General features: G+C 35.7%; 1 protein-coding gene and 2 long non-coding RNA genes across 4 annotated transcripts in view; 1 reads left to right on the top strand and 2 right to left on the bottom strand.

The window, feature by feature from the left end:
• The window catches only part of LOC121736645 (interaptin-like), a 60,136-nt gene extending 50,594 nt beyond the window's left edge, over positions 1 to 9,542 (top strand). For both annotated transcript variants that reach the window (XM_042127971.1, XM_042127970.1), the window contains exons 13-19: positions 920 to 1,012; positions 1,534 to 1,651; positions 4,274 to 4,377; positions 4,499 to 4,568; positions 4,694 to 7,273; positions 7,626 to 7,701; positions 9,260 to 9,542. In XM_042127971.1, coding sequence (XP_041983905.1) covers positions 920 to 1,012; positions 1,534 to 1,651; positions 4,274 to 4,377; positions 4,499 to 4,568; positions 4,694 to 7,273; positions 7,626 to 7,701; positions 9,260 to 9,293 — 3,075 coding nt within the window. In that variant the 3' untranslated portion in view covers positions 9,294 to 9,542. The remainder of the gene's footprint in view (positions 1 to 919; positions 1,013 to 1,533; positions 1,652 to 4,273; positions 4,378 to 4,498; positions 4,569 to 4,693; positions 7,274 to 7,625; positions 7,702 to 9,259) is intronic.
• Positions 9,543 to 10,309: 767 nt separating this feature from the next.
• On the bottom strand, positions 10,310 to 10,742 carry LOC121736649. Its single transcript, XR_006037051.1, has 2 exons — positions 10,603 to 10,742; positions 10,310 to 10,400 (listed from the first exon to the last, which is right to left on the bottom strand). It is a non-coding gene; the product is annotated as an uncharacterized LOC121736649 (long non-coding RNA).
• Positions 10,743 to 12,008: 1,266 nt separating this feature from the next.
• On the bottom strand, positions 12,009 to 12,376 carry LOC121736648. Its single transcript, XR_006037050.1, has 2 exons — positions 12,283 to 12,376; positions 12,009 to 12,062 (listed from the first exon to the last, which is right to left on the bottom strand). It is a non-coding gene; the product is annotated as an uncharacterized LOC121736648 (long non-coding RNA).
• Positions 12,377 to 14,037: the final 1,661 nt, after the last annotated feature.

Genomic DNA, 14,037 nt, shown 5'->3' on the forward strand with positions numbered 1-14,037 from the left:
CCCATTATGTGCGCCATACATGCTACGGTTTACCGGAGAGGTCTACCTGCGCAGGTAGACCGGAACGTGTGTGGGAATAGACCAGAGGGCCTAGACAAGCGCCACAAAATGTATGGGATTTGACATTAGTATTGGCTAGCAAATCGATGACTTATGTCAAATCGCATACATTTTATAAGCGTTTACGATACTCGCTTGCCATTTGTCTACTAGGGCTGTGCAGTTTTTTTAGGCCTGCTAAGTCGACCGGAGCAAAATTGAAAATCAATTCTTTCGACTGATACCTGCGGCATACCTGCACAGGCGGCCTCTCTGGTAAACCGTAGCGACGTGTATGGCGTACACTATATTATCTTACCTTTTAAATTCTAAATTGGAGTAGGTAGTCCGAAACCGCAAGCTGCATTGTTCTTACATCGCATTGCATCGATGCTTTATGGTATTGGGTAACGCATCAGCGTTTGATTACATCAGTAAGATAAGCACCGTTTTTGTCCGCTAGGCTAAACCTGAACCTTCTGGAAACAACATAAGTATCACAAATATTCTTATATCTTTAAACGAGCAATTCTTGTATATATAATTGTAATCTCGGAATCGGATCCAACGATTTTCATGAAATTTAGTATATAGGGGGTTTGGGGGGCGATAAATCGATCTAGCTCGGAATCATTTTTAGAAAATGTCATTTTATTCGTGTTTTATCGAATACCGAGCAAAGCTCGATCAAATAGCTAGTTCTAAAAAAGTAACGAAGAGACTTATGGTCTATTTGCGCTAATTAACAGTGAACCGTAATTTACTGTCATTTTAACAAAAATAAAATTTACTGAGTGCAATGAGAATCCAACCTTACTTCTGTTCTCGTATCTAACGTGCAAAAATTTTTCTTCAGTGACAACAATTGTTTCTATTTCAGGCATTCAAAGACAACCGCGTGGAGTTCACTGTGCGCGTGAAACATCACGAGGAGAGTCCCGCTGGCCGAATATACTTCATGAACGAACCTAAAGTGAGTCAAATATTTTAATAGGTACCTACCATAATATTGGAAATGGTTAAAATTTGAGATAATTGTTTATTTGCCTTTTTTTTAATGAAATAAGGGGGCAAACGAGCAAACGGGTCACCTGATGGAAAGCAAATTCCGTCGCCCATGGACACTCGCAGCATCAGAAGAGCTGCAGGCGTTGCCGGCCTTTTAAGAGGGAATAGGGTAATAGGGGAAGGTAGGGATGGAAAGGGAACGGAATAAGGGAGGGTAGGGAAGGGAATAGGGTAGGGGATTGGGCCTCCGGTAAACTCACTCACTCGGCGAAACACAGCGCAAGCGCTGCTTCACGCCGGTTTTCTGTGAGGACGTGGTATTTCTCCGGTCGAGCCGGCCCATTCGTGGCAGCATGGCTCTCCCACGTCAAAATGGCTCTCCTTCGATAGGTTTCGAAAATACAAGACTAATTTGGCGAAACTCTTTCATTTATTTTTTTTAATAAACCAGCTATCGATAGAATACATATTGTATATGGTTTGCAGGTGGCCAAGGGTGAGCCGGCGCTGAGCCCGACGTGCGTGTTGGACGTGTCGTTACCGGCGGCGGTCGCGCCGGCGCCCGCGCGCTCGCATGCCGATTGCTTACATTTGGACCAGAGCGGTGAGTTGTATTGTTATACACGGAAAACTAGTAAACACACACTCTACATTAAAACTAGTCGTTGTTAAGGATGTGTGTACTTACCTAATTTTTTTAATAGTATTATGAATGCAGTCTTGTTCTAAATGATGTAGAGAACATGACTGCCTTCATAACTCAATACGTCATTTTTTGTGGGAAGATACACAAATGCTTAACAACGTCCAAGTAACCTATATAATATTATGTAACTATAGTTTGTGTATACAAAATAACTGTCACCAGCGACCACATAGCCTCTAGACGCCTAATGCAAGGCGAATACTTTCAGACAATATGTAAGACTTATAGGTCTTACTTTAGATAATGATAGCGAAATCTGTCTTAGTATAGACCACATCCGTGACCCATGTACATCTCGTGCGTTTCATACAAAATATTTTTTTTTACTGTCAAGAATCAATTTATTCAGAGCTCAAATTACACTGGTCTGAATCCATGACGAAAGCATTTGACATAAGTCATATCCCTTTCTATCAAATACAAATTAGTAATGCTTATCCTTTCTTCCGTTATCGTCACGCGCCACAAGTGATGTGATACGAGTACCAACTATCTTTCAGAGGTATATTTTTTTTTAATCGAAAATCGAAACAAAGCGTGATATGCTCAAGTCATTTTGAGTAGAACTGTTATTAAACAACTGATTAATGATTATAATTTATAGCGTATAGCTATACGTGGGAGAGCCATGCTTCGGCATGAATGGGCCGGCTCGACCGGAGAAATACCACGTTCTCGCAGAAAACCCCGTGAAACAGCGCTTGCGCTGTGTTTCGCCGAGTGAGTGAGTTTACCGGAGGCCCAATCCCCTATTCCCTACCCTACCCTATTCCCTTTCCATCCATACCCTTCCCTATTCCCTCTTAAAAGGACGGCAACGCACCTGCAGCCCTTCTGATGCTGCGAGTGTCCATGGGCGACGGAAGTTGCTTTCCATCAGGTGACCCGTTTGCTCGTTTGCCCCCTTATCTCATAAAAAAAAATAGCAATAAAAATTGTCGACGATTACTGAGCTCTGCAGTACCAACACTGTTTTTGCCAATTTTAGTAAGAGAAATATGGATAAACCATCCATCTACTAGTACTACTACTATCTACCCATCACAAAGCGTTGTTTTTTGTCGGCGTTGCGAAGTAATCATGAAATCTTATCTTGAAAGCGTAAAGAAAGTAACCAAGTAAAGATTTTTGGTCAATAAAACTTCAAGCAGTTTTATTGGCGAACAACTATTTTTAGAAATAAATTTCCATCAATTTCATTGTGACTTAGAAATCATGTGGCGGAATTAGCAAGTCAAATAATCTATACTAATAATAAATATAAAGCTGAAGTGTTTGTTTGTTGTTTGAACGCGCTAATCTCAGAAACTACTGGACCGATTTAATTTTTTTCAGTATTAATTAAGGAAGGCTTTATTATATATCCTATGTAGCCTATATTATATTATCACGCTAAGACCAATAGGAGCGGAGCACCAATGAAGAATGTTTCAAAATCGGGTGATTTTTCCTATTGTGCTGCGTAAACGATAAAAGTTTCGCAAAAATCATATAATATTACAGAATTTTTGCCCTTTAAAAGTTCAAAAAAAGTATATATATATAATTTGTAAAAAAAGTATATTTTTAAATATACTTAGTATAGGTACTTTTTTAATATAATCCGAAGACGTTTTTGTATATTTTTAGAAGCTTGCCACAATTAATAAAACTATTTTCTTCATTCTATACTTTAAAATAAATATGTACTGGTTTTTTTATTTCTTTTGACAAGCGCTTCTCGTACTTCCCATCACTAGTTCTGGGCCCGTACCACGAAACGGTTTTGAGATTTGAACAATCGTACGAGACTGTTGCGTCCTACTCTAACAAACGTGAAATGACGAAGTTAGAGCAGGATGCGGCATTCTCGTCCGATTGTTTGAGTCTCAAAACGGTTTCGTAGTAAGCCTACTGATTTATGACATGCCGTGAATTTGAATTGGCCAATCATAATGCATTTCTTACCTCTCCCCCCGAGTCGCTTACCTCAGCACATTGACACAATAATTTGTTAAGAGAAATCAAAACATTAGGCGTCTATTGGGTTATGTGGTCGCTGACTGTCACTAACGATTCAGTATGTTATGCTGTAAAGAATGTACAATCAAACATAACATATTCGGTTATTTTAACCAATATAACATAAGGGCATTATGGTATTCTTATGAAAGTTAAACAAACTTCAAATTCATTCAATTCAAAAATTCAATTAATAAGTATTAAATAGGTACTGAAAATACTAACAGAATGAAGACACTTTTACAACGTTGTTTACTTACTAACTTTCAAGAAAGCAGATTTTTATTTTGTTATAATTTTATTAACTACTATATTTTAATCTTAATAATCGTCCCTTACGTTTCAGTCGTTGACAAAGGATATGTAAATGTTTGTATTTATGTAGTTTATAGTAATTACATCTACCATTTACATTATCTTATTTTATGCCATTCATTCATTTGCCAGGAATGTAATGCTATATATTTACTCGTTCATTCGTAATAAAGTGCTGATTTTAAAGTATATTTCTCTGTGTAGGTTTCGATGCTCTGAAAGATGAGCTCAGTTTCCATTGGGGAGACCATAACAACAGTTTGGGACCTGCCTCCATACATGACGACACACCAAAACTGAATGGCCATGTAAGTTTTTTTCTAATAACGTTAATGTATATTTTTTATTGAAAATTAGGTCATATAACAATGACATTACTCTTAGCAAAAATATTCTAAGAAATAAAATATTAACAATGTTTATTTGCAGGCAAAGACAATCACAAATGGAGACGCTAAGTACACTAAAGACGACAGCGATAGCGACACTAAACCTCAAGGTAAGTTCACAATACCAACTTAGACAGTGAAATAGCCTAAATTAACTTTCAAATAAATGTAAATAAAAATTGGGCTTACTTGTTAGAACGTTGTCGAAGTATGCTTAATACTCATTGTTTTCTAGTTAACGGAAATGCTGTTCACGTTGATTCAAATAAAACAAAGGCGACGTTCGACTCTGACGAAGACAAGACGCCAATGAACACGCTAGAGAAAGGCAAGAAGAAGAACGAAGGAGGTTTCCTCGGAGGCCTCGCCGATAAAGTAAAGAATGTGTTCAGTCACAGCGAGGACAAGGACGAAAGCAAAGAGTCCTCGCCCAAACCTCAGCCCAAGCCTCGCGAATCTAAGGACAAATCTCCGCCTAAACCCGCCCCGCGTGTCATAAATGAAGACTTACTCGAAAAAGTTGATGACATGTTCAAAGACCTTAAAACCAAACCTCTTCAAAAAGATGTAGACGAAGTAGATAACGTAATATACTCGACCAAACTGGTCGTAGACGAAGATCTACCTCATGATTTGAAACTCAAAACGGACGAAGTCTATCACCAGTATGAACACATGCAACCGGTCGACACTCCCTTACATTGCAAAACGACCGATCCATTCCAATTTTACACGGGTTGTTGCGATGGGAGGTACAAACCGGGAGAGAAACATCGCCACGATGAAACCTCTACATTGGCCGATAGAATAGAGCAAGTTCAATTCGCGACTAATGAGAAAATCCAGGCAGTAACTGATAGAGATCAAGGTGATGTTAAAGATGGCTTAGATAAACTAGGAAAGGAAAAGGATAATGTCAAACAAAAAACGAGTGATTTTAAGGATGAAATAATTGAAAAAACTACTCAGATAAAGAATGATGTTAACAAAAAGGGGGAGGAAGTAAAGACGAATCTCAAAGAGAGTGTAAAAAATGTCAAGGAAGGTGTAAATGAAAAAATTGATGATGTGTCTCAAAAAACAGAAAACCTCAAGGACGATTTCAGTAACAAGGCTGCCGAAATAAATTCTCATGTCGCATCGGAAATTGATAATCTAAGAGCATCTGCGGAAAAGACTATTAACTCCTTGACAGAAAACGTTGACTATGCCCGCAGTGATGCGAAAAACAGAATCAATGAATTAGATTTTGCTGCTCGGGAAAGAGCTGAAGATTTAAAAATTTATGGCAATGAAAAATTAGGCCAAATTGAAGGTAGCCTTCAAAATGCTTCAACTGCTCTTAAAGATAAAACACAAGCAGGAATTGACACAGTAACCGAAAAAGTTCAAAAGACTGAAAAGGAGTTAAACAGTAAGCAAGCTGAATTAAGCTCTAAGGCAGCTGAAATTAAGTCAGGGGCAGAAGAGCAAGTTTCTGAAGTTATCAAGACAGCAGAAAACACAGTAAATGACATTGGAAAGTCACTGGATTCTGCAAAAGATAAATCAAAATCCAAGGGAAAGAAAAAATCAAAGGAAGGCAAAAATTTCCTTTCGGAGCTGGTGCATAATATATTCGGTGAAAAGGACAAAATAGAAGGTGAAATTAAAGAAAAAATTTCAGAGGGCAAAGATGCTGCAAATAAAGTTGTTGACGAAGCATCAACGTTGAAAAATAATGCTGAAGCAAGTGCCGCTAAAAAGATTGAGGATGTTAAAGGAGGTGCTGAACAAATAGTACACGACGTCACAACGGAGAGTGAAAAATTAGTTAATGATGCCAAATCAAAAACTGATGAAGTAAAGAAAGCTGCAAAGGACACAAAAGATAATTTGCAGGAATCGATTAGCAATAAAAAAGACGAGATAGTATCCGATATTAAAGATGCAACGACTCAAATGAGCCAAGCCATAGTCGACACAAAGGATTCCGCAGCGGATGCTGTAAATAAAAAGAAAGTTGAAATCTTGGAGACGAAAGATACAATCATTAACGAAGCCGACGATCGGTTGCAACAGATAAAACAGGAGGCGGAACAAACTACGGATGAAATCAAGAGAGCCGCCGAGGAAACTCTGAATGCTGCTGTAAATAAAAAGGACGAAATACAAATCAATGTAACAGATAAAATTAATGATCTCAAAGAATCAGGCAAGAAAGAATTAAGTAATATACAGAAGGCGGCTGCCGATAAAGGCGACGAAATACAACAGTCAGTTAAGCACTCGTTTGACGAAGTACAGGAGACGTCCTCGAGCGCTTTCGACAAGCTCGAAAGCGCTGCGAAGGACAAAGTTAAAGACGCAACGGATACGTGGGAGGACTTGCAAAGTTCCACCAGGGATACATTCGCCGATTTCAGGGACGATGTACACGGGCTAGAGAATTCTGCACAGGACACGCTACACAGTTTTCAGAGCTCCGCCGGCAACACTTTTGACAGCTTAGACGATTCCGCGCGGGAATTCATAGGAGGCGTCCAAACTACGGGCGATAATGTTAAGCAAGAAACGAAAGAACTATTCGGCAATGCGAAAGACTCGTTCGAAGGCTTCCAAGTGACGGCTGGGGATAAATTAGAGGATGTAAAGCAGGCGACGGATGAACGGTTGAAGCAGGCGGGCGAGAGGTTGGAGGAAGCGAGACAGGGCGTTGTTGAGGAAGCGAGACAGACAGAGGGGGCGGTGGCGGGCGCGCTCGCGGACGAGGCGGACAAGTTCGCAAGTAATCTTAACGACCTGGGCAACACAGTGTTCGGGAAGAGCGGGACAGGTATGTTTTGAACTAAGTTAACACTTCAGTAGTAAAATTTTACATTTTACAATGCACAAAAACTGTTGATTAGTTAACGTGATATTATTAATAATAATAAATTAAATTTTTTCAATTCCAATTAGAAGAAATATCTTATTTAAAATCATTTATTAAAATTAGAATAGAATGGAATACGTACAACATATACAGAAAAGAAAATAAATTAAAAAGTAAAAAGGACTTAAGCTATATACAATTATAATTATAGGTATATATATTATTAGTATAGTATTAGTATTCGTTTTCATGTAAGACGAATACCAAAAACTTTTTTTTACATAATAAAAATAACGCTTCTCAATATTTTCAGGATTATTGAAAGATTCCAGTACAAAGTTACTTGAATCAGAGAAATCACAGTCATCACCACACAAAAAGGGCTCAGGGTAAGTTATTGAACACTATATTTTATAAATACAGTACAGGGAAAAGTACCATTTTATTGGCACTTGACTTGCAGCCATATGTGCAGCAAAAATTATCTTTATATTTTTTTGATTAAAAGCCAATACGAAGGTTCTGTGTTTTGTAAATGCAACAAGTGTAAATAACAACAGGTCACGCCATAAGCACAGACTAATTCACTGAATGAACCCTATCGACAACATTCTACGTTCATTCTCTCTACTCTACACGCTCTGCCGTGCTAGCATACGCCAACGAGATATCCCACTCTACACGTTTTCTCGATGTTAACTGGTTTATCTCTTACATGACATATATTTTTTCTCGTACGTCTGTCGTCAAAATTAGAGATAATTTTGTTTTTTTATATGTGCTATTTTTTTATATATACTAACGAACTATGTACGAACGAGAAATTTATCTCTCGAGTCTCGACGTATGCATGTTAGCGAAAAAGAGATATACAGGGTGTAACAAAAATAAGTGATAATACTTTAGGGTGTGTACGTGTTCCTTGTAGAGAGTTCACTGTGAAAGTAGCAGCGCTGAAAGACCAAAAAATTTTTTCACTTTTGTATGGGGAAACTCGTGACGCTCAGACCCTTGTCCATACAAAAGTTAAAAAAAATTTCGTCTTTCAGCACTGCTACTTTCACAGTGAACTTTGTACAAGGAACACGTACACACCCTAAAGTATTATCACTTATTTTTGTTACACACTGTATATCGATATCGACAATATCACTACGCTCGAGAGTGAGATATCCACGAGATATCTCGTTGGCGTATGCTAGGGGGACTGTACATAATTACACTGTGAAACTATTTATTTTAATAGAAAATTCTCGTTCTCGAAAAATAAAAAATAATACGCTTCACAGTTCTACTTTACAATCGTCAATCGATATACTATAAATACAAGATGCTGTCGCTATAAATTTTACTTCTATTTTTTGCGTAAAGCCCTTTTTGTCTAGTATTTATACTATGTCTATTACGCTCTAACACCGAAATCGCTTATTGAACTGAAATAAGCCACGACGCGTATCAGAGTAGCATTTATAACGCGACGAACTTTTGCCCGCGGCTTCGCTCGCGTTAAGAAGGATTATTATATACAAACTTTCATCCCCTATTTTAACCCATTGGAGTTGGAATTGACCAAAATCCTTTCTTAGCGAATGCCTACGTCATAACATCTACATGCATGCCAAATTTCAGACCGATCCGTCCAGTGGTTTGGGCTGTGCGTTGATAGATCACTATGTCAATCAGTCAGTCAGTCACCCTTGAGTTTTATATATTTAAATTATGATGCACAGTACTTTGTGACATGGGTTTTGAAACGTAGCTTACAATGTTACTAGAGGTATCTGGTAAACCTGAGTCAATCGGGCAGGATCGTTTCTGCGATTAGCATTTTAACTGACCCTAAATGTTTCGCGTTGTGGTCTTTTTTTTGGTTAATAAGCGTTTTCGGTAGCAGCGTATATCCAATGTCACATTGCCTGCCTCTAACTCACGCGCACCGCATTACAGAATACCGAAACTCAAGCGGAAGAACAAGAAATAAGTCGAACGACCGACCTCGAACGAACGTATGGTATATAGATATAGCGTAGATGTACTATTTATTGTTGTTATACTATTGTTTCAGAGAAGTGTCGTATTTCTCATAGAATAACGGTAGCTTCAAAGCGCATCTATGAAACAATCGTTATTATGTAGATCTAAGTGTTTTATGAGTAGGGCTGATCAGGGTAAGTACGGATACAGGGTAAGTCTGCGGGGCTAAAATGGTCGCTTTGGAGAATCATGATATGAAGCATAATATGATTCATTTTTTTAAAATCGCAAAATGCAAGTCTGCTGGCAATTATTCATGTCTAGTAATTCATACTGATTTGACATTTGTCAGTTTGACAGTTTTGACAATTCATTTGCTGAATTGATCATTTTAGCCCCGCTGTAAACCGTGTTGCAAGGCAACAAAACTATCTGGATTTACCCTGTAAGTATAAACTTAAATTATCAGGATTTACCCTGTAACTGTGATCTTAAATTATCTGGATTTACCCTGTAGCTGTAAACTTGAATCATTTGGATTTACCCTGTAACTGAATTTACCCTGGTCACCTCTATTTGTTTCAGTGCAAATCTACTTTAAAATCGATTTTTTGACAGCAAAAGTTGTTGTTTTTTTGCGTTATCACAAAATCAAAATGGCGATTGAAATAACGCCATCTATTAGCACTAAACAGCAACTCTCGTTGTCTCGTCTTATGTACCTAATTGTATTTTATCCGCTTATTGCGTAATGAATTTAAAAATTATATTGTGTATTGTATTGATTGTACTCCTATATTGTATAAGAATACGAAGTGAAAAAATTAGATTTGAATTCGGGGGTCCAATCAAAGGACGTTGATATAAAATCTTAAAAGAATAGACACTGGAGTATTCATTAATAATTTTAATCGATATGTATGTGTCTGATCTTGCCTTGACGTTTCGAATATTGACAGATCATTTTAAATCGAAGAATTATTGCATTTTATTTATTGATAGACTTAATTTTGTGTTGCCTAATTTATTGTATTTTAAACGTGTTTTGTATACAAAGTTTACAGCTTTTGTACAGTATTTAGTTCGGCTCGTGTTGTGTATGTTACAGCATTTGCTAAGAGTCAGCTTACACGGAAACGAGACTTGACGCTTCATTTTTTTATACTATGATTGCCAATGCTTAAATTTTAAGTAATTCATCGGGCTGCCATGCAATTTTCGCAATTAAAAATGTATCTTCTTGTGTAGAACATAAAGTTCAAATTTAGATCCTTATCGCAAAATGCAGCGCCGGGTCGCTTTTAGTGAAAGCTAACCCAACTTCTAGATCTGCTAGATTTTGTTAAGTGTAAACCATTTTATGTCCGTCTTTTGGTCTTTAAAGTGCACAATATCGAATATTATACATATTTAAGAGATTATTATTTGTTTTTATTAAGGACTAGTGCTAGCGAGAGTCGCGGCTTCGCTCGCACCTCTCTGTTAGTTGTTAAAGATATTATATAAAATGTTCTCAATTAATTTGCTTTTTTATTTTATTTATAGGTTTGATTTTAGAGGTGAAAGTAATCTGAAAAATTAAAAATGTTAACTACCCAATATTTTTTCTTTAAATTTTGTGAGTAAAAAAATATTTTCTTATGAACGCAATACCATATTATATAACACTTTTCAGATTTTTTTTGCTGTGAAATATTTTTTTCTGTGTGATGAAGCACTTAATATGAATCCACGTTGCAAAGAATATAATGAACTGGGAATTATAATAATTCTAAACAAACGGAATAATATTTATGGTATGTAGCAGAAAGTGCCGAATACACCACCTGTTCATGTTAATCGCTTATATTGTCCTTGTCTTTCACTAATAGGAAGATAGAGTGAAGAGATATGATGATATTGATGGTTAACTTAAATTATGTTCTTTTTTTTCTAAAAGAAAGAGGCAGATGATATAAACGGTTAATTTAAAGTTGGTGAAATTAGCACTAAAGGTAAGTAAGCACCGCACCGCACAGTATCGGCACCTACACTTCATTGCATATGCTTGGGTGAGTTTCTTTGCTCGTTTATCATAATTGCATTGTGTTTCTTTCAGTTAGGCATATACAATGTAAGTATATAAATATCAATGGAGAAGATACTTGAATTTTGATCTTACATGATATTTTTAAAAGTCAAACTGCTTTCTTGAAAGCCAACTTGATTTTGTTTATTACAACGAATATTTTCTTGTTGGTCTTTACTTATTACGTTGTTTACGACTTGACCAGCAACTTGTTATGGCGTTGCCATGACATGTTTTGGACATGCGCATTAAGTTTCTAATAAGTGTTGCAAATGTTACTGACTTCCCACTTGTTGAGGGTAGCCCATTTTTTTTATTCAGTGGATGGCGCCACTATGATTTGAAAAGGCTAAAAATATTGCAAAATAATAACCCTAACAATAACAACCAAGAATAATGAGCAAATTATTAAAAGCTCATAGTAGACAAAAATAAAAAGTTTATTGGCACGCTTTCAATATTTAGAGATTACGCTTTGTGTGTATTTTGTTGTAGACTCAACTTATATTTGCTGTAATTAATAGTTACTTTATTCGTTATTTCTTATGTTGTGTTACAGATTCTTTGCCAAACTGCGTAGAAATTGAGAAGCATCCTCCACACATCGTCGAGATATCTTCAATATGAAAATAAATTACCAATTGATTTGTTTTGTTTATTGATAAGTGTAATTTAATGATATTGAGTGTTACTATATAAGGTAAGAACCTACGAATAATAAAAACTAAGGAAAAGTAATTCTGTCAAAAAACATGCTCCACAATACTTGTAAAAAATGTGTACCAGGTACACATTTCAATACATTTGCAATATTTAGGTGGCCTTGAGCGGTATTAGGCTGACGTTACATGCGACAGTTCGAAAGAAACCTTTAAAACGGTAATAGGGAGTTATGTTTCCTTAGTTTTTATTATTCGTAGGTAAGAACGCATTTTACTAAGTAACGATTTGTCAAAGTACAATTTCAGTAAGACACAATAATATCCTAATAATATGCAGCTTGCATCTAATAAAATGTTTTATATTTTAAATCACAAACGTAATTAGTGCATTTAATATGAAGTTATTTTTGAACGGCATAAATTATACGTCTATATTTGTGTTATTTTTTCATTCTGAATTGTGAAAAATCCCTACATTACTTTTGTTAACTATGTATAATATAAGCTGTAATAAACTAGGCATAATTTAGACTTTTCATCGATGTTTCAAAAAACCACTTAGTGCATACCCATATTTGTCTTAACTTTTTTATAATAATGTGTTTGTAGTTGTAGTTTATTTATACTGTCAAATATATTAGGAATAACTGTAATAATTGATTATCGTTAGATAATTCAACCGCAAACTAAAAATAAAATCCATTGAGCAAATAATTATGAAGTCTAATAAAAAATTGTTTGCTAAGTTCAAAATCAACATAATATCTTTAGTAGGTAGGTTCTACGTTATATTTCCTAAAATTTTATACTTACCTACTTATCGACGCAAGTGTTAAAAAACTTTGTGTTCAATATTTTCTAATATGACGTGAAAGAAATATGTCTTTTCTATTGCTAATACACTTAAAAGGTTTAAGAGTCCGGGTGCCATCGCAGTTCTCATACAAACGTAATACCAAGATAATTTCCCATACGAGAATATTTACCATATTTTAGTTATTATTCAGCTTAAGATAGCAATTACCTAGGTTCCTGTACAAAGATTCACTGCAAAATATTTACATACCAAAAATAGGAACGATTACAATATTTACATAATTACTAAATTGTAATCGTTCATATTTATTGGTATGTAAATATTGTAATCGTTCATATTTTTAGTAAGTATGTAAATATTTTGCAGTGAATCTTTGTACAGAAACCTAGGTAATTGCTTTCTATTGCTGAATAATAACTCAAATATGGTAAATATTCTCGTATGGGAAATGGCTTATAATTAACTGATCACCAGAAATAGTAACATTTCACAGACAAAAATAGTAAACGATCACCAAAATACAGACCATCATTTTAATGTAAAATGATAACCAAAGATTTAACATCTTAAAACCAAAAATAGTAAATGATCACCAAAATAAGCAAATGATCACCAAAATTAGTAAACGATCACCAACATTATACTAGCATTTTAATGTAAAATGATCACCAAAGATTTATTATCTCGCTATCCTATTTATGCAAAATGACTCCAAATAAATCATTGTTACTTAAACGAAAAGTAGTAAACGATCACCAACATTATACGTTAGCATTTTAATGTTGAATTTTAACCAAATATATTTTTATTTAGCAAATATCATATTAAAGAGAAGAAGACAGACAGACATCGAAGTCTTAGTAAAAGATTCCCGTTTGTACCCTTTGGGTACGGAACCCTAAAAACGGGACTCTATTTATATTATTGAGACTTCGATGTCTGTCCGTCTGTCTTTAAGGGGGGCTCCCACACAACAAACGTTATTTTTTGGCCTTTTTTGCTCGATATCAATAATGGCAACCGGTAGGCACGTTGATATTTTCGCAAAGGCCTTGATTATAATTATTATAATAATATGTTACTTCAATAATTAGGTAATAATAATAATAAAAAAATAATTTAAAAGGGGCTCCCATACAAAAACACAATTTTAGGTCTAATTTTGTTCTATAACGGTACGGAACCCTCCATGTCCGACTCACTC

The sequence above is a fragment of the Aricia agestis genome, chromosome 19, assembly GCF_905147365.1.
Source record: "Aricia agestis chromosome 19, ilAriAges1.1, whole genome shotgun sequence".
Lineage (NCBI taxonomy): Eukaryota > Metazoa > Arthropoda > Insecta > Lepidoptera > Lycaenidae > Aricia > Aricia agestis.